Here is a 21,010-nt window from a genome sequence, read left to right on the forward strand (position 1 = left end):
TTCTACATTGAGATGTTTGCTTGCAGCCCCCTGTCCTGAAATGCTGCGGGTAAGAGGGCAAATCCCCCTCCCTCTGGCTCTGGCTTTGCCGTTTGGTGCAGGTTTGAGGCTAAGTGGTGACCTCTAATGGCCTTGCCTCTGCCCACTTCACCCTCCCAGTCAGTCCTGGCTGCCAACAACTGACAGCGGCCACACCCCAGCCGCCGTACGTAATGTGGGCGTTGGTCTCTCTCGCTACTAAAGGGGCCACTTTATAACTTCAACTTTCTTCCAGCGGATTTTGCTGTTAATGTCAAGTTCTCTCTCTCCCTGTCTCACTCCCAGGCCGATTGCTAAGGATATCTGTCCAAGAGTAAGTTGGATCTCGAGCTTTTTTTTATTCTTGGTACCAAAACGACTGAAGGATCTCAGTGTGTTGTGTGTGTGTTTTTTTTATATAAGTCTAAATTTGTTGAAGTTTCCGAGGACAAGTTGCCAAAAAGTAAGTCTGACCTGAGTTTTATTTTACAATGGGGAGAAAGATCCAAAGAACTTTTCAGAAATAGTTTTTGTTTTCTTTTGGGCCTTTTTAAATCAATAACGCGTCTGAAAACGCTTTAAAACTCTGGGGAACGGGCAGAAAGTTTGTTGTGGGAGAAGGAGCGGCAGCCTTTTAATTTTAGCTGCGACGCTTTGAATAGTTGAACAGCTCGGGATGACTGCACCAACTGACTGCTCGCAAGATTCCTGTTTGCTTTTTAAAACTTAAATAAATAAATGCATTAACTAATATACTCGCAGCTTCCCCCCCCCCCTCCCCCTGAAAATATATGAATAGATTACTGTCTCATTTAGAGTCTGAGGGGAGGCTGGAACCTCTGCCCAGATGTTGCCGCTCTCGTTCAGCCGCCTATTGGAATCGATTTGACTTGTTTCACGGATCGGATTGCTTCATTTTTACAAATCGATTATTTGTTTTGGATGGTCGGTGGTGGGGGGTGGGATGGGGACTGTGTGGTTAAATGTTTCTGGTTTTGTTTTTTTTGGGGGGGGGTGTCTCCAGTCTCTTTAATGGGGAATTAAATGTTTATGGGTGTCTTGGTGGTCTCCAGTCTCTAATTGGGGGGTTAAATGTTTTTGGGGTATTTTTGAGGGTCTCCAGTCTCTAATTGGGGGGTTAAATGTTTTGGGGGTATTTTTGACAATCTCCAGTCTCAATTGGGGGGGTAAATGTTTTGGGGGTATTTTTGAGGGTCTCAAGTCTCTAATTAGGGTGTTAAATGTTTTGGGGGTATTTTTGAGGGTCTTCAGTCCCTATTGGGGGGGGCGTTAAATGTTTTTGGGATATTTTTGAAGATCTCCAGTCTCTAATTGGGGGGGTTAAAGGTTTTGGGAGTATTTTTGAGGGTCTCCAGTCTCTCTCTAATTGGGGTGTTAAATGTTTCTGGGTTTTTTTTGGGGGGGTGGTGGTCTCCAGTCTCTATTTAATTGCTTAAGATGCCTTGCCTGCTCTAATCTACACCAAATGTTAGGTGTCAAAAAAAATCCGAGTTGCTGCTTCAGTGAATGGTGCCTTTGTGGAGAACGGGCTGGGGTTGGGACGGCGGGGTGAGCGGGGGGTGGGGGGGGGGGGGGCTGCTCCTGAAATCTGGCTCTGCGGCGGATCCCTTTCCCAAAAGCCCTCCTCCCTCCCTCTGTCCAGTCAGCCAGTCCATTGCTGCTGAAACCCACAGGCTCCAAATGCACTCAGACCCCACCCGCTTTGAGAATAGCCCATTCATGGTCGGTGTAATATGCCCCACGCTTGCTTCATGCGTTGAAATTGACTCGCTGAACAGATCCCTAACTCACGGGGAAATTACAAAGAATGCAATTTCAGTGAACCCCCCTGCAAACTAAAACCAATGTTGACCTTAAAATGTTTCCAGTGTGTTTGGAACTCGAGATATTTGTGCAGACAGCAAAGGCACTCGAAACATTAAATGTGTGCAAGCGTGAATAAGGAGATATTGCGCATCGTTCCATTAACTTAGCAATGCTGTCTGTCTCTTCTAGACTTTGAACACAGTTGCTCAAAGTGATCGGTATGTTCTTTGGGTGGGTTTACTGCGAGCTTTGGGCACATACAATAATCATTGACTTGCTGTTACTTTACCGCAGTGGAAAAAAAATTAATAAAAGTACAGGGGAAAATGAATTAGTTCAGGTATAGCGCTGGTGAATGTGGTCGCAGAGTAACGGTACTCCCCGCGGTGTCAGCCAGGCGCTCCCTCTGGCGGGGAGTATCAAGCTGTCAAATGTTGCAGACACGCCCTGAGGTTCAATAAGATCACTGCAGTGGGGGGAAGAAGCGCCAGAGACCCGCCGCACCTCTTTCTAAGCAGTTCACAGGCGACTTACCTCTTTCTCTTTTTTTTTCTCGCTTTTCCCCTTTTTCTTTTTCTTTAGTTTGCAAAACTTGAAAAATCTCCAAAATGATCGTGTTGTTGGCGGGTATCATTGTGCTGCATTTGACAGTTCTGGTGTTGCTGCTAATCTCAACAATTGTTAATGTAAGTACAACAGGCTGCTTGGAGGGAAAGGGCAGTTCTGGGCTCCAGGCTGATGGGGGTACCTTGGCAGGGAGGGGAGGGGAGGGGAGGGGGTGGGGGAGAAGGAATCGGAACATGCTTTTTAAGAAAAATAATTCCAGCCCAAGATTAAATTAACTCGTCTTTTAGTTTCCAAATATATTAACTTCTGAACAAGTTGAAAGTTTGCTGATTTTTTAAAAAAAAGTTTAAGGGCGCTTGTTTATCACTTTACAGTGACTTGATGTGTACAAGTGTTGCTGAAAAGTGCCATCTATAGAGAGTGGTTCACAAAAAACAAACCCTGGGTTGCTTGTAATGAAATGGATACCCAATCTTAAATTAATGGGCTGCTGTCTTAATTTAACAGTCATCCTTTCAGTTAATCCTTCGGTGTTTGCAAAACAAACATGTGGTTTGAATTAAATTGGGTTTCCGGATGTTGATTTCAGAGTAATTTTAAAAATTAAATTTAATTGATTCCAATTTTTTTTTGTTGTTGAATGGATAATGGAATTTCACCTTCTGTGGACAATCTGTTTAATTCTTGTTCTGTTTCTCTTTTGTAGTCTTGGTGGTACTTCAGTGATTCTCATAGTTTAGATATCTGGCAGAATTGTACATGGATTGAATTTTGGAATTGCGAGTCATATACCACTAACGGTGAGTGTTTGCCTCCCCACTTCTCCCAGTTTGCAGCTTGTTTGAGAGTGGGAATCTGTCTTTTATTTGAACGTGATCACACCATAGGTCGTTCCCATTTCAGAGGTGTGCAGGTACAACGAGGTGCGCGTGGGTTTATTCCTTTCATTAGCGTGCTGTCTGAACCAGGAATGATTTTTTTAAAATATTTTCACAACTTGCTTAAACATCTCCAGTTTGTTATAAAGTGTTTGGGTAAGGGCGAGGTCCTGGCAGCTTGTGAAGTCTGGGGGCACCTAGTGGACAAGCTGCAAATGTGCATTGGAATGGGCCAGGGTTGATTCTTGGCAACGCCTCAATGCTGCAGAATCAGCACTTTGCAGCAAGGGCTGGGATTAGCCATCCATTGCGCAACGTAGGCAGAAATTCCACATTCATTCAAGTCCACTCAGATTGAATTAATTTTTTTCTAACACATTGCCTTTTTATTCAACCTTGGCTATTTAATACGATGTTACCGGGTATGGTAAATGGCCAGAGACAGCTCAGATCTAAATCAAGTTGGATATTTGTCCCATCAGTTAATGGCGCCATCACTTTCTAGATTAAAATCGTTCACCCAGTGACTCTTTAATCCAGACAATTTTGGAAAGTTGTGATGTATGAATATAATTCACATTACTGGGATAAAAACGAAGGGTTAGTGGGATTTGATTTCTCCAAACTTTTTTAAAGTTTGATTGAATCTGGGGAAGAGAGAATAGAAAAACATTAGTCAGATAGAAGTAAGGTACACATTCTCAAATAAGGTCAGGGAGTTTCCTCCCAGTATTCCTGTCACTATCTATTCCTCATTACTAAAGCACATTTCTCAAGCATGCAAAATGGCTGCCACAATTTGCTACTTACAGTTGTGATTACACTCGAAAGTACTTCATTAATTGGAAATTCAAGCCATTTTCTTTCCCTTTTAATATCACTGACTGTTTCGGGAGGGGAAAAAAAAGCAAAATCCCTAGAAGCTGATTTCAAACCCAATGTATTAGATTATGGATCAGTTGTAATTGGTGCAATCACCTTCAGGGTTGTAGATATCCAATAACAATGCAAGTTCGCAGTCTGCTTTTCTGTTTGATAGGGTTGGGGGTGGGGGCTGGTGGGTAAAAATGGTAATGTTATTCAACTTTTGATATTGAATATTGTTTTGAGAGAATGTATTAAATTGGGTGCATTTATTATCACAACCACATGATCTGAAATTAAACCACGAACATTCAAATAATTGGTGTTCAAAAAACTACAGGGATGGGATTATTTTCTTTAGAGAATCCAATCACAGAATACCCCCAGTTTCTTTCTCCCGCTACTTGCAAAGATTTTAGCTACTGTTCTTTCTCCTGTTTCTGTTCATTACATGAGACATTGCAGATTTTCTAAACTGAAAGTTGTCTGGAACAGAGAGTTTGGAGAAAACAAAAATAGGATTTCAGCTAATTTTGTTATGCTTTTTTTTCCCCTTTATCTTTGAGAAGCAAAAATAGAATGGCTATTGCAAGCTGAGGCTTGTGCTGTAACTTAATTATAGATTAGCGTGAGACAGCTCATCATGATGTAACCTCTCAGATGAATGCATCAACATTTTCAGAAGAATCTAGCGCAAGAGTACCCAATTTGTAAAGAAATAGTTTGAGCAGATTGAATTGGGAAGGAGCATTTCCTTGACTAATACAGTTTACAGAAACTGAATTGGTTCTGACTTGTAGAGATGCACATGAGTAAGTAATTAGTGCTGAACTTGGGGATTTTGGTAGCCCCCGATTTTAAAAAAAAATCAGTGCTAGTTTAGCGAAATGGCTACTTCTGAATTGTTGCTATCTGTAAAGGAATGGTATTCCTTGGTTGGATCTCTTGGTTTTAGAATCAGAGGTTACAGTTTCATCACCATCAAAATTTGAAGCCAGTGCATAAAAAGAGTTGGGAGTAACCTGAGCTGCTTTGCCAGAAACACTGTTTGAAGGTGGATGATTTAGCAGATTCGAGCAAAAATCTGACAAGCTGTTTGATCAGATTTCCCAAGATGCCGGTGCTTAAGCTCACTGCCGCATCCATCATTCCAGGCCAAGAAAGTGATCTGGCAGGGTACATTACTCAGAATAATTTTCTAACATAAGAATTACATTTTCAGTTTCAAATTAACAAAAATGAAACTAGTGAATTCTATATGGCTTAAAAATGCATTATGGGTTTCAGAAATATCATTGAACTCTTGGTGAGAACTCAACACATGGTGCAGGATGGTGTTAATATAAAGAGGGGAAGAACTGAAGCAAATCAGGAGGGATTGATTAAGTAATGCTCAAAACATCAAAGGCCTTTAGATAGCACAGCAAGTTTGGAGGAGATTTACATGACAATGCAAATATCCTGCTGTAAGCAAATCTTCGCTTAGATAATATGGTATAACCAGAAACTGCAGGGATGACTATTAAATGTAACTTGCTGCAGGCATCAGGATTTGATTGCCTGCTTGCTATTCATATGGATGCTTGAAGTCTTGCATGTTGTGCTGCAGGGTAGGTGGGAGGTTGTGTGACTTGTGCCAGCCATTGTAGGAACCAGACTGGCACCATCGGGGGTGGAAGTGGGAATCCACTGTGACCTTTTGAAGAAAAGAAGCTTTTGTAGAACTTCAAAATTGTATTAGTCTATTTAACAAAAAAGGGGGAGAAATTTTGAGCATTGGAAATATGGAAGGGAAAATACTGGTTGAAGCACAATAGCTTCATTTGTGCCGAACAGCAGCTAACATTTTGCTTGGAAAGTCATTGGAATTTTAAAAGTTAACTTGCCTTCTCTGTCAAACATTGATAGACCTCCCTCATATATCGGATATTTTAGGTTTTTACTTTTTCTATGTCATTGCCTACCACTCATGAGGATTGTGATTTTAACATTTAGTGAACATGCCTCCACCTAGGTGAAAACATTGTTGATTTGAGTTGGTTGTAAAACACAATCTGTTGGTGACCTGTGGCCTTTACTGAAATGTCCTTCTAAACTATTAGAACATCTTGCAGTGTAGTCCAAGGTGGTTCAACAATGGATATATAAAGTGAAACATGTGGGTCAGGATGGTCATGGTTTATTTAGTAAGCAACAGTTTCTATGGATCCAATCATTAGCAACATTTTATTATCATTTCTGATTTCTCTTTTAATGGCATGATTTTTTTCTGCATGCTTTGAATGTTATCAGGAATAGTTAATCAAATTTTTCACCACGCTGCGTAGCAAAGTGGCTTCATAAGTGTGTGACTTTTGGCAGATGAAACTTAAATTGTCTGGAAACAGAATTAATCAGCAATTGGAGATAAATTTGAAACATATTACAAATCTATCAGCACTGGTCTTCAGCTGTTTTTGTTCTCTTACTTTGCAAAATTGAGGGTTTTTTTAAGTGATAGTATGCAATTTGACTTGTAGGGCAGTGATCTAAACATTCCCTACAAGAAGTCTATTTTATACAAATACATGGCAGGTATGTAATTTTGCCTTGGCTGAAAACAGCCAGTCGCAGGATAACATAAAATGATTTGAAGATTTTCTTTATACCTTGTGCCTCCAGCACTCAGCAGTGCACAGTAGGACTATCAATGCTGAAAATCTGCTCCAATGTAACTACATGTAAAACTTTTAGCCTCTAGTTCTGCCCCCTCCCACCCCAGCCCCCCTTAGCACTAGACAACTGCCAGCTTTAGCCCATTGGCACCACAGTTGTCTCAGAGTTGAAAGACAATAAGTGATTTGAGCATATATAGGCTGACACATGAGTGCAGAGATTGCAATGGTCTTGAAGTTGCTGTCTTTTGGATGTTACACTGGGGCCATGTCTGCCTGTTCAAGTTGATGCAAAGGATTTTATGCTGTTATTTAGAGTAGAACAGAAGAGATCACCTGCTGTCCTTGCCAACATTTATTTCTCAATTAGATTGTCTGGTTATTTATCTAATTGCTTTTTCTGGAACATCACTATCTGCAAATTAACTAAATCAAAAATTCTTCTTTGCCCGTGAGATGTTTTCAGACATCCTGAGGTTGTGAAAAATGTTTCATAAATCCGGTTTACTTTAAGACAGGAGAAGGTCCCCTTTGGTTCTCACCTGAGGTCAGCAGTGGTATGATGGAGGCTGCATTCCCATTTGGTACTGCTGTTTTGGGCAGGGGAAAACAATAAGCTGCTACATGAGGAAATGAGAGAGGATGCTGGTGACCAGCTGGGTGTTTCCAACTGGCCCAGGTATCCAGTAAGCTCAGGTCAGAGCTTTTGACTCCCTGGGAAAATGGCAAAAATACTGAGGCGATGCAAAAAAGCAGAAATCTGGGGTTTACATTGACCTTCAAGACAAGAGAACCTGGCACTTCCTGCATCAGGAAAATTTATCCCTCCATGTTTCTCCCAGGCCTGGACACAGCTTTACAGATTATCCTGGGCTGACAGCCTAAACTATCTGCTTCACACTTCATCTGATTGAAAAACTCAATGATTGTCAGCTATTAGGCAATGTACTTTGTACACTAGTGGTGTATGTGACATTACTTCTGGATCTCACTGCTTAAAACATGATTCAGTTTATTTTTGCACACTCAAGATAGCTGATTAGCCTTCTTATTTTAAATTGGTGGTTCCTTTTAAGTGCAGCATTTGTAGAATTGCCCCTTTTTTCTAATGGAGGAGGAAAACTGTAAGAGATTTAGATGCTGTTACATTGTACTTGAGTTTTTTTAAATGTTGGTCTGTATTTTCAGAATGGCTGCAAGCTGTTCAAGCAATGATGATCCTGTCCATCATCTTCAGCTTCTTGTCGGTGATTTTGTTCTTCTGCCAGTTGTTCACACTCCAGAAAGGTGGTCGCTTTTACATCACTGGGATCTTTCAGCTGCTTGCAGGTAAGTTTAAAGATTGGCCCATGCCGTTTTCACAGTGGCTGGCTAAGAATGGTGAATAAATGAAGCTTCTATTTCCTTTCCTGTTGCAGTATGTATCATTTGTTTTTCTGATTGTTGGTCTCTGCGTCTTAGAGGCTAGATTCCAGAGTTGTAGGTTATGTGGAGTGACACACAAAATCGCTAACCTAGAAACTGAGCTAATGTTCTAGGGACTCGAGTTCGAATCCCACCACGGCAGATGGTGGAGTTTGAATTCAGTAAAAATATCTGGAATTAAGAATCTACTGATGATCATGAAACCATTGTTGGTTGTTGGGAAAAACCTATCTGATTCATTAATATCCTTTAGGGAAAGAAATCTGCTGTTCTTACCCAGTCTGGCCTACATGTGGCTCCAAACCAACTGCAATGTGGTTGACTCTCAGCTGCCCTCGAGCAACTAGGGATGGGCAATAAATGTTGGCTGCCAGTGATGCCCATGTTCCATGAATGACTATATGAAAAAACACACTTAACACTCCAGATAGATTTGCTTTGTTCTCTGCTACTTCTCTATGTAGTTCAGTTTCTGCTTGTTAGCTTATTTTGGCTGTGGTAGCAGGATAATTTGGGGAGTGGATGTGTGTTGATGAATGCTGCCATAGCATTGTGACGTGATCAGGTGTTGGTGCAGTGGAACTGGTTTTCCGAGAATGTATTCTTCTTTGTCAACCTGGAAGCTTTCCTTGAGCAAGAAAAAGCAGTCACTGCAGCTTTACAAGTTTCCGTCTCCTCATGATGCATCTGTAGACAGTCGGGTCTGAGTGGAACATTCCATGAACTAACCAATATAATGGAAAGAGAAGGAGCAACTGATCCATCGATGACTGTCCTGTACCATCACCATGTAACTGGGCATCATGATTCATTGCCACTACTCACTAGCGACTGTGCCATGATATATGTCCTATACTATGACCATGTAACTGGGCATCATGATTCCTGTGCCACCAGTCACCGGCGATGTCATTCTCTGAGAGGCATAAAGCTTTATCCGATCAAAGTGAAAACATCTTGGAAATTCTTCTCCAATTTTGAAAGACAATCAAAACCACTTCTAAAAGGCCATGGTGAATATAAGAGTGAGACCTGTCATCTGTTAATCATCCCTACCTTGGATGCTGGGATATGGGCCAGAACCAGGAATTTATTCAGCTTCTTTGAATGCTGGCAGCTGATCTGCATTACCTCCACCTTGTTGCAGAGGTTGACTCTCCGTGTGACGAACCTTCCTGATATTTCATAGGATTCTCAGCTTACGTAACTTACGTGTGTCTCTACAATGGATACAGTCCAGCCCTTGCGTGAAAACCATACAACTAGAACTAAGCTACCCTTTTTTAGATTGATATTGATATACAAGGTGAACAATTATAACTTTTCTATGACATATCTTCCCATTGTTTCATTTGAGTTTCTAATAAAAGTATTATATAGAAAGTATCAGTTTGGCCCAGTCATGTGCTGTAGCATGCTCCTAGAGATATGCTAGATGGAAAGTTAATTTGTCTTTGACAGAAAACGGTGCCATTTTAGATTATTTTTTAATAAAAGGAAGTGGGTCTGACAACTTTTTTTAATTGGTGAACATTTTTTCCTTTCCATTTTGAGCATTTCTAGGAAACACCCAAATTTAAATTTAAATCAGTCATGTTGTGCCTACTGTTGTACCATCTCGAAATAGCATGTAGATTGACAGCAAGGATGCAGCGTAAAACATGACTGGAGGATGTGTGGACTAGGTTGATTGGCCATGCTAAATTGCCCCTTGGTGACGGGGGGATTAGTTAGGGTAAATGCCTGGGGTTATGGGGATGGGGCCTGGGATGGGATTGTGGTAGATGCAGACTGGATGGGCTGAATGGCCTCCTTCTGTACTGTAGGATTCTATGATTCTAAAGTAAAGGCCAGCAGAGCTGATTAGTACTGTACTTAAAAAAAAAAAGGTTTAGGCCCCCAGAATCCCATTCTGGGTAGAACAAAAGCTGGATGTGTTTTCCCTACAATCTTGACTGCAATTCCCCCAAAAGAATTCCAAGTGTTGAATTTGTGTGTGAACTGGAGTAATTCATACTGCGTGTTTTTCAGTGGGAGTTCAGACTAGAATCTCCCAGGCTCTGTGCGTTGCAGAGGCCATCAATGTGAATATCATTAAAAACTAGGGGCAGGCCCTATTCTCACCCAGGAGGCTAAAACCAACAGGCCTCTGCGCATACGCAGTTCCCCCGCACTGTTAGCCTCCTAATTGCTGGCCAGCTTAATAGTAGCACTCATCGCCACCACCCCCCCCCCCACCCCTCCACTGGCCATTCCTGAGCCACCCTGATCTCCAGCCCCTTCCCCAGCAGGCAGACCTGCCCTGATTGCTAACCTCCCTCCTCAGTTGACCAATTCCAGTGGCAGTGGGACCCCCCCCCACCCCAATGATTGTTCCCTAGGCCACACTCCCTTGGCACTGCCCTGTGCCAAATGGGCAGTGCCAAGGTGCCCCTGGTCATGGACACTTTGCCCTCTGGACAGTAACAGGGGGCACAGGCTGGCATTATTAGGGTGCCCATGGGGTACGACCTGTTTGACTCTCTGGGGAGGGGGTCTTGGTTGACCTCCCCCTTACTTTAACGGGGTCATGCTGCTAGCTTCCTGAAAGTGGGGAGCTGCCCAACACTGGTGGGGTAGGAGATGCTAATGAACCCAAATAATTCAGTACCAAGCCCACTAATAGCATTTGGATGATATTTAAATGCTAGCCCTGCCAATTTCCAGCATAGAGCAGACCACACGAAAATCCGGCACTGGGAGATGCTTGGGGGGCACAAACGCTTGTGTGAATCCCATGCATCGCTGCCCCCACTGCGATTCTCCTGGCCTGCTGCACTAAAAAAAATGAGCACAGCTGGATGGAAGAAACACAGCTCTTGTGTTTTAGTTATCATGTAGTGGATATACTAAAATTCTGTTCTACTTTAGAATCAACAGAACCAGTCTAGTTTATACAAAATTAGAACTGTGTGTATATATGCGTGTGTAATATCCGCTAGTGGTGTGGATAATTACTAGCAACATAATTATAGAAACATGCCTGAATATAATTTCCTGTTTTGTTTTGAATGTTAAATTGAGAAATACTGCAAATAAATGAAAATCTATAGCTCTGGATTTGAATGTGCCATGGCAGAATTCTTACTAATTGATGTCTTGCATGTGAGTCTTTATAGGTTTTAATTGTCAATAATATTACTACTAATACTAGGTCAATATGAATGTTACAATAAAAACTGAAATTGAACCAATTTGACAGGCATCAAGGATTGGGTCAGGTATTTCTGGTGTTTTCCATCTAGGCTCACACTGCATAATCATTCCTTTTAAAAACTGGAACCATGTACATAAATTTATTAACACTTGCAATGAAAAGTCTGTTTATAAGTAGAGTTGATCTTGCTAGATAGTGGAAGGTCATTAAGTAGGTTGGATTTTGCTCAGGGAAATTTGACTCCATCTGATTTCATGTGTATTCCTGTTGCTCATGTATATGAGCTCGCATATAACAACAATGGTTCCATGGTCATCATCAGACTTTTAATTCCAATTATTTCATGGAATTCAAATTTCACCAGCTGCCATGTTAGGATTCGAAGCCAGGTTCCCACTCCATTATCCTAGGTCTCTGAATGATCTCAGGATGAATAGTCCAGGGCAATACCACTACACCACTGTCTCCCCAGCAACTGTCCTAGGAACAAAGGGCAATAGTTTATAGCTGTTAAACCACCAATTAACCGATAATACTAGGCGTGACTCAACAAACTTCTAAAGCTAGATGGAGACTTTTCAAAATAAGTTTTTATAAAACGACAAGTTCAAATTTTTCCCAAGTGTGGTGAATGGCAAACCAAAAGCTGAATGGATGAAGATGTGGCTTGTGAAGATTTAATAAAAAAATAAAGCCAGGACTACTACTACTCAAGAACCAGAGTCATGACAAGCGCAACATAGCTGAGGATATGGAAAAAGCAAGTCTCTGAACAAAACTTAAAATCATACTGGAGGAATTTGAGTGGATACTGGATAAATTTGATGGATGAAGGCTAATCTTGTGAACTGCTTTAGTGGAGAAATCTTAACGTCCTGACAGGAGGATTTGAAAATCATTGCTCCAATCTCAAAATGGAACATCACTCAATCAGAATGATTTAAGAAGTCCAATTGACATGGCTTTCTTGACTATCAGAATGCTTCATCCCACTGTTCCTAATCCTATTCATTTATTTTTACTGATCCTTATAAAGCTATTCATCAGTATTTTTAAGGTTTTAAGATTTCTGAAGTACCAACAGTTTTTTTCCCCAATGGAATTAATACCACATTCACATGCAAAAGTGACAAACTCGTGGATTCCTTCATTATAACTTGTGGCATTAATTAAAGGGGAATCTCCAGACTGCATCGGTTTCACCATTAGGTTGACTGAAAAATTCAATTTGTCAACTTGTTACTTTAAATCACGGATTGATCTCAGGGACTGTTGGATCCATTCTGCTGAATTTTTAGGTAACTCTCAATAACTTGAAGGCTTTGCAGATCTAGCAAAGTTCGGATAGTTGAACATTTGTATCTGTTTGTATCTCGATGCCCTTCACTGCAGTCGGAGATTCTCTGATCTTCTGTAACATTTTGGTCTTTCCTTTTTGGAAACCTGACCATTTTGTTCATGTGCTATGGCTTCTTCTTTCATCAGCCAGGATTATAGTAACTGTGTAGCAATACGAGTCCAAATTCCAATACAACACCATAATGCCCAAAAATACAGCAACAGCCTCTTGAAAGTTGACGTAAAGACTTGCAACCAAGTTGCTACAACAAGAGAATTTATTTTAACACGGTGCACTATCAAACCATTACAATGTTTACCCTGGACAATGAAATGAAAAATGGATTAGTTATTTTTAAAAGAAGGCTGTATGCAATCAACGTCAGTCAATTGCTTTTGTTGTGGTTCTGCCTATGAACGTTATAAAGACATTGCGTCGCTAGGTGGGTTAAACCTGGTTTGATGAGTTTCAATTAGTTCAATCATATCTGGACTTGAAACAAGGTGTTCAGTGCTTCAGTAAAAGGGATTCGTTTTATGTTAGCAGCTTTGTAACACATCAGGCTGACACAAAAACGTGCCTTTGCTTGCAGCACGCTATACCTCCAGCTTCCTATTGTGTACACTGCCTATATGACAACAGCAACATACACTTCAATAATTCCCTTAGTAAAATGTCCCAAGGCATCATGAGACCATAACCAAACACCATGTGACATTAGTAGCCTGAAAAGGAATTTCTGGGTCACATCACAAACAGGAAGGGAACTCTTGACTCAAATAAATAATCATTTTGTATTTCTGATCTATTTTTACCCTCCACCCAATTGCTCAACAGCTTCATAGTTATTCATTGAATCATAAAATTCCTACAGTGTAGAAGAGACCATTCCAGCCATTGAGTCTGCACCAACTCTCTGACAGAGTATCATACGCAGGCCCTCTTTTTTTTACCCTCTGAAACCCTGTACGTTTCCCATGGCTAATCCTTCCAACCTACACATTTCTGGACGCTAAGGGGCCAATTAGCATGGCCAATCCATCTAACCTACACATCTTTGGATTGTCGGAGGACACCCATGCAGACACAGGGAGAATGTGAAAACTCCATGCAGTCACTCAAGGCTGGAATCGAACCCGAGTCCCTGGAGCTGTGAAGCAGCCATGCTAACCACTGTGCTGCCTGTACGGGAAGTACTTTGGGCCATTTGAGAGAAATGTCAAAGGGCTAACAATTGTCTTTTGTCTCTTGTCTTTTTCTCACTCAGAAATATCCCAATGCAATTATTAACTTGTAGCAAGGATGTTCCTAAAATGAATTTTTTTTTAAAAAAGTACTGTGCTTAGTTGCTGTTTTTAAGCTAGACTGATCACTAAGTTGGACTTAAGTTAATGCAGTGTTTGCATTTTCCATTAATTGATCCTTCTGCAAGCCTGTCTGTTTAGTATAATAGAAATTGGTTTCAGTCTGCTTTGGGATGCCACATTAATGGCTAGCTAGCACCCTCTAAGGGCACACTGGGAACCTGCAAGGTGAAGTTACCATTTTGTTGGAGAACATAATTGTAGCGGGGGTGAGTTTAACTAACTGAGAATGTGTGTCTGTAAAATGGCACTTGAGCGTTTATGATACAAATGGGCTGGACTGAAATAACTGTACACAGTACTTTGTTACACACTGCAGTTAACTTTTGATGGTCATCCTTGATTTATCTGTGGCTCATCAAGTTCGCAAGAGTTGTTCTTGGAGGTGCATCAGATTTTTTTTTTACCAAGTCTCGGTTAATTCTTGCATTGGGTTCCTATTTCTGAAAGCAATCTTCACAAGAATGGTTACTTGGAGCATTTTTAAGGAAACTGTTACAAATCTACAAAATACTTGCAAAGAAAGAACTTGGTTCTGGAACAAATGTTCCTTCCTGCTTTGTAAGGCTGGCAATAAGCAATATATCTCTGGTTTCTATTAATTTGTTTTCCCTCCATATATGGGATAAAGGAATTTGGGAAGAGGTTTTCTTTAAGAGACATGCTACGAAATGGAGTTTTTGCTATATTTAGACTGAATGTCACACGTCATTTCCAGCTATGTTGTCCCTAATTTACATGACTAGCTGGAAGGAGTTTAGAAGAGTGAGAGGGATCTCGTAGAAATTTATAAAATTCTGACAGGGTAGCTGCAGAAAGAATGTTCCCAAAGGTGAGGGAATCCAGAAGTGGGTTCATAGTTTGAGGATAAGGGGTAAATCTTTTAGAACTGAGGTGAGGAGAAATTTCTTCACCCAGAGGGTAGTGAATTTGTGGAATTCACTACCACAGAATGTAGTTGAGACCAAACGTCTGATTTCAAGAAGAAATTAGGTATAACCCTTGGGGCTAAAGGGATCAAGGATCTGGGGGGAAGGGGTCATCAGGATCTTGAATTTGATCAAAGTGAATGGCAGAACAGGCTCAAATGGCCTCCTAGTTTCTGTGTTTCTAAGGAGTACAGTTGTAGCCAGGTTGAAAAACCTGCTCTTGACTGGATCTTCAGAGTGCCTCTCCCAACAGGTTAAAATTTTCATGGTAAGAGTGGGTTGCAAGTTACGTAAATTAATATTGAAAAAGTCCAACCCCTGCCAGAGAGCTTTTGACTGCTTTGCATTAGGGGAGTCAGTTTAGATTTGCACTGCACATTGTGAAGTGGACTCCATGAAGGGAATGGAGTAGCTTGACTGCAAAACTACTTTAGCACAAGACCCAAGTTTATGCTTTTTCATTGAATTCAAATGAGTAAAATGGATGTTCTACCTGACCTCCATCTTGAGTCAAGAGCCCAACAGCTGCAGATCTTTATCTACAAGCCCAGTGACCCAGGACCTCCTACCAGGGTGCTGCATAGTTTGCCAGGACTAGAGTTACATTAATATTTTCTCAGTGACTCATCAAACCTGTTTTTTTATTTGTTCATGAGATCTGGGCATCACAGGCTGGGCCAACATTTATTGCCCTTCCCTTGTTACCCTTGAACTTGTTAGGCCATTTCAGGGGGCATTTTAAAAGTTAACCACATTGCTATGGTTCTGGAGTCACATGTAGATTGGACCAGGTAAGGAAGGCAGATTTCCTTTAAGAATGTCAATGAACCAGATGAGGCTTTACAACATGGTTTCATGGTTATCAAACTTTTAAATCCTGATTTTTATTGAATTCAGATTTTACCATTGGCCATGTTGGGATTCGAACCCAGAGCATTACCCTGGGTCCCTGGATTACTAGTCTAGTGACAATAACACTGTGCTGCCACCTCCGCAAAAATAATAATCAATCATGGCAACACTTGTCTGTGCTTGTTTTTTATTCCATATGTGGACATGAACATCACTGGGTTGGCCAGCTTTTATTGCCCATCCCTAGTTGCCTGAGAGCAGTTGAGGGTCGACCACATTGCTGTGGCTCTGGAACCACATGTCTTAATATCAGGTTGAACTAGCCATGTGAAATAAATTGGATCTTAAAACAAAAATAACTTTTTTGTGTTACTTTGCAGGCATTTGTGTGATGAGTGGAGCAGCAATATACACAGTACAGTACCCACATATTCATGGTGAGCGCTATGCTGGCAGCTATGGATTTGCCTACATTTTGGCATGGATTGCTTTCCCTCTGGCCTTGTGCAGTGGAATCATCTACGTCATTCTAAGAAAGCGTGAATGAGCTGTCCGAGATCAGAACAATCCCATACGATGCCATCTTAGAGGAATAAAAGAAACATTACTGTTTTAATTTGAAGATGTATATAGTATCTATGGTTTAAAACCTATTTATAACACTTTTTACACATATGTACATAGTATTGTTTGCTTTTTTTGACTGAAACCCTGTTTTGCAAGCTAATTAAAAGTGCCTACAGAACATTCATTTTTAACAGTTTATTAAAAAAAATACAATTTTTTGCTGAAGCCAAATTCTGCAACAAAACTTTATTTTGAATAGAATGTTAACCAAAGTGCATGTAAAAAATCATAGCTAGTAAGCTGTTTTTAAAAGAAGTGCTGCAGCTTGTACAAATAAATTGCTAATAGCTGAATAAGTTTGAATAGTTTACTCATGTAGATATAAAACATTTACAATTTCAATGGTGCTATGTATTTACCATTCCTTGTAATGATAACCTATAGCGATCTCACTGAGAAGAGTTACTATTTGCAAGAAGGTAAAATAAATGCTTTAGTTCTACAGGATTTACTTTTGTCTAAATATTTCTGTTCGGAAGGAGATTTGCTTTAGCATTGATATGGAGGTTTGTAAGTTAATATAAGCTAGGGATGATAGATAGTGTTAGGATGGGGTGTGTGAGGTGATTTGAATGCCCAGACTGTCCAACATAATGAGGCTACACTGAGCTTTTCTTCCCATTTTATAGTCTGGTTCTGTGCTAATGGTCACTACTCTTGTCCCTGACTTTTTTTTTGGCCTCTCCCTTTTCCCACTTTTTTCGTCCCTGAAACTGTAACCTCAGTTTTCCTTCTAGCTCTGGGAAGGTGCAATGCCTCAAAAGTGCAGCTGTTGGCAGTCACTCTTTCTCTGCAGTGTGGAGTCTGGAGGGCTCTCCTATGCTAACTGCGTGAAGTACTGACAACGTTCCCATCAGTTCCCCAGTTAAAGGGGTGAGCAGTAGACAGCAGCAAATCGCAGTATGTTGGGTGCATGATATCATCACCACCACACTTCAGACTCAGCTAGTCCCAAGCTGCAGAAACCAAATCTGTGTTCCAGAACCAATTCCCTGTGTTCCTTTATTTTTTTTTTCCCCCCAGTTCCCAAATGCTAGGATCTGCAGTTTCAATGTTATTCATTTTTCATTAACTATAACTGGAGGTGTCTGAAAACTAGCATTGATAGGCTTTGTTTTAACTGTTGGAAGTATGCTATAATTTGTAATCGAAGGGGCACACTAAGGTTCTAAGTAATGTAATGTTCAGAACTAACACTATCTACACTTTGCTGGAAGTATAAATGCTAATGTATCATTTTATTGACAGTGTTCTGCCACTGAGCAGTTAGGCAAACGTGAAAGGGGACCACAAGTTTTAAAAAAAGTAATGAAAATAATTCAATGAAAATGTTTTCTGAATACAAACCAAGGTAACAATGCCTATTTGGTTCATAAGTAACATTTCTCATTATTTTGGAAGCGGAATGACATTCTACTGTGCTGTAGTAACGATTTAAACAAACCGCTTTAGTCTAAAATATATCCGTAGTGCCCATTGCATGAGCATCTACCCTAACTGTGGCCTCAAACACCATTTCAATTTTCAATGCATTCATAAGCCAGGCATTGGCAATCTTGGCCTGTGCATGTTGAACCCACCTTTTCCGATGAAGCTGGTTTGTGTTTTATTGACCTTTTTTATTGTGAGCTTCTTTTAACAGAGCCGTTGTCATCACTCTTTTAGGGACTGAAATTAGTTTCGCCTACTTTCAGAATTGTTGTTCTTTTTCAATGACGTTGACAAAAAAAAAATTTAAAAGCCACACGGGATTTTGATGTTTTGTCAGTGGTGTGAAATGATAGTGGACGCTTCTGCGAGCTTGAAATAAAGTAGTACGTGTCCTTTGCTTGAGGTTTTCAGCCATGCATGAACTTCGCTGTTTGAAAGCTGCAGGCCCTATATCAATGTGGCAATGATTATTACTTATGAATGATGTAGCTGTTATCTTTATAGCGGACACAAATGCATTGTCCTGTTTTAAAATGAAGTATGCGAAATGGGTTTGCAAGAAAACTGCAGGGTAGATACCTCACCATTCAATGTCTCCTAAAGCTGCCAGGGCTTTCTCTTTTTTTATAAACAGCCAACAAAGCCCATTTTTCTTGGACAGACACCAGCTGCACGGATTCCAGATGTCAAGACATCAGTAGCTCACTGAGAACACTGTTACTGACTGGAAATATGTGGTCAAAATGCTGCACTTGGCTGTGGGGCGCTTGAGAAGTATGAGAACACAAATATAGCTTTCAAACTTGTATTTTTTTTTCCACCCATTGTCAGTGGCTGCATCAGAACGACATTAAAAAATTAGGACTGGCAGTTTCGTTAACCGAGTAATAATCTGATGTGACTTGATACTACTTCAAATAGCTTGAGTGTAACTGAGGAAGTGCCACTGGAAATGGCTGAACGCTATTGCAGATGGCGGACTTGTACTTCAAATGAGTCTTTTCTTTGTTTCTAAGATCATTTATGGGTCCCACTGCAGCTTCAAGTGGGATATTTATTACCTTACTGTGTCAGAAGTAAAATTCTACCAGCTAGTGTGGTCCACAGCCACTATCCAATGCCAAAGTTAACCACTGTTTTGAAGGAGTTGTGGAATAAACAAAATCTGGCACTGCGCAAAAAGGAAACAATGTACTTGTGGCTATATAGCCCTTTTGATCTAATCTGAAACAAGTAGGTTACTAAATTCATTATCCCTTTGATGAAATCTGTTCTTGTTTACATAGCCCAGTATAATGAAGTATGATATAGTTCTTGTCCCGTTTGCACAGACCTCTCCTGCAGGCTTCTTTGTGTAACTGCCATCCAATGAAACCTGCAGAAAGGTTGGTGGGAGGGCGAGGGGAGGGGCGGGGTGGGATTTGTATTTGATGTGCTAACAGAAAATGCCTTATTGCGTGTAAGTACAGTCAGATGTGTTTGATGTACTTGAATAATGATGAAAATAAATAATACTGGCTTATCTGTGCAACAAATGGCCTTCTCTTACTGTGTTACCAACTTGTACAAATTATTTGCAGCTTTTCAAAGGATTCTTGTCACAAGTTCCTTCGGGTAGAAAGATAGGATGGTGAAGCCTGGTTGTTCCTGAGTTTCTGCCAATAATGTTTTCCAGGCAGTTCATTGTGATGCATGTTTTAAGTTAGATATTATCCATCACTTCATCCATACATGGTGTAATGGATTCTGCGTCACTTTACATCTGAGATACAATTGCGTTTCCCCAACTAAAGCACAAGTTTCAGCAACAGGCAGAGTTACAGTCACCTCATGTGCAGCTTTGGTGTTTTAATCTAAGAAAGGAGATACTTGCCCTAGTGGGAGTGCGGCGAAGGTTCACCAGGCTGACCTCTGGGATGGCAGGATTGTCGTATGAAAAGAGATTGAGGTCGACTGGGCCTGTGTTCACTGGCGTTTAGAAGAATGAGAGGGGAATCTAATTGAAATGCATAAAATTCTGACAGGGCCAGACAGACTGGATGCAGGGATATTGTTTCCTCTGGCTACAGAGTCTAGAACAAGGGAGTCAGAGTCTCAGGGGTAGGCCAGTGAGGACTGAGATGAGGAAAAAACTCCTTCGTTCAGAAGGTGGTGAACCTATGGAGTTCTCTACTGCAGAAGATTGGAGAACAAATGGTTGAATATATTTAAGAGGGAAATAGATTTCTAGATGCTAAAGGTTTCTAGGGGTACGTGGAAAGAGTGGGAGCCCGGTGTAGAGATAGAGGATCGGCCATGATCATATTAAATGATGGAGCAGGATAGAAAAGCCTACTCCTGCTCTTCTATGTTTCTCTGAAGTGACATAGAATCCCTACCATGCAGAACGAGGCCATTCTGCTCATCAAGTCTGCACCAACCACAATCCCACCTAGGCCATATTCCCGTAACCCCACATATTTATCCCGCTAATCCCCTGACACTTGGGTCAATTTCCCATGGCCAATTAACCTCACCTGCACATCTTTGGACAGGAGGAACGGACTAATCTCCAACTGGACTCAAAGCACAATGGCACAGTGGTTAGCACTGCTGCCTCACAACTCCAGGGACCTGGGTTCGATTCCTGGCCTGGGTCACTGTGCAAAGTTTGCACGTTCTCCCCATGTCTGTGGGTTTCCTCTGGGTGCTCTGGTTTCCTCCCACAGTCCAAAGATGTGTGGGTTAGGTTGATTTGCCATGCTAAATTGCCCCTTAGTGTCCTGGAATGTGTAGGTTAGAGGAATTAGCGGGGTACCTCTTTTGCATACCTAACAAGTAAACAAACTCAAATTAACTTAGGGACAAATCAAAAGGGGCAGCCCTCCAAAAGGAAGGGGGGGGACGGTCCGAACAGAAACCAAAGTCTAAAGGAAACTTAAAACATTAAATCAAAATGTGATTGTAAGGGTCTATACCACACCCTAGCCCCTGCGGTGCCCAGTGGGTGCGGAAGGCGTCAACTGTGCATGTGGACACCACATGCTCCCTCTCCAGTGA

The 21,010-nt window shown here is 41.1% G+C and overlaps 1 protein-coding gene across 1 annotated transcript; it reads left to right on the plus strand.

Moving 5' to 3' along the window:
- The first annotated feature begins 228 nt into the window (after positions 1-228).
- Positions 229-16,987, plus strand: pmp22b (peripheral myelin protein 22b). Its single transcript, XM_080209026.1, has 5 exons — positions 229-352; positions 2,428-2,531; positions 3,119-3,212; positions 7,997-8,137; positions 16,294-16,987. Exons 2-5 carry the CDS (start codon positions 2,454-2,456, stop codon positions 16,458-16,460), a joined length of 480 nt encoding a protein of 159 aa, XP_080065152.1. The 5' UTR covers positions 229-352; positions 2,428-2,453; the 3' UTR covers positions 16,461-16,987.
- Positions 16,988-21,010: the final 4,023 nt, after the last annotated feature.

Source organism: Carcharhinus amblyrhynchos, chromosome 21 (assembly GCF_965287045.1).
Source record: "Carcharhinus amblyrhynchos chromosome 21, sCarAmb.v2.hapA, whole genome shotgun sequence".
NCBI lineage: Eukaryota > Metazoa > Chordata > Chondrichthyes > Carcharhiniformes > Carcharhinidae > Carcharhinus > Carcharhinus amblyrhynchos.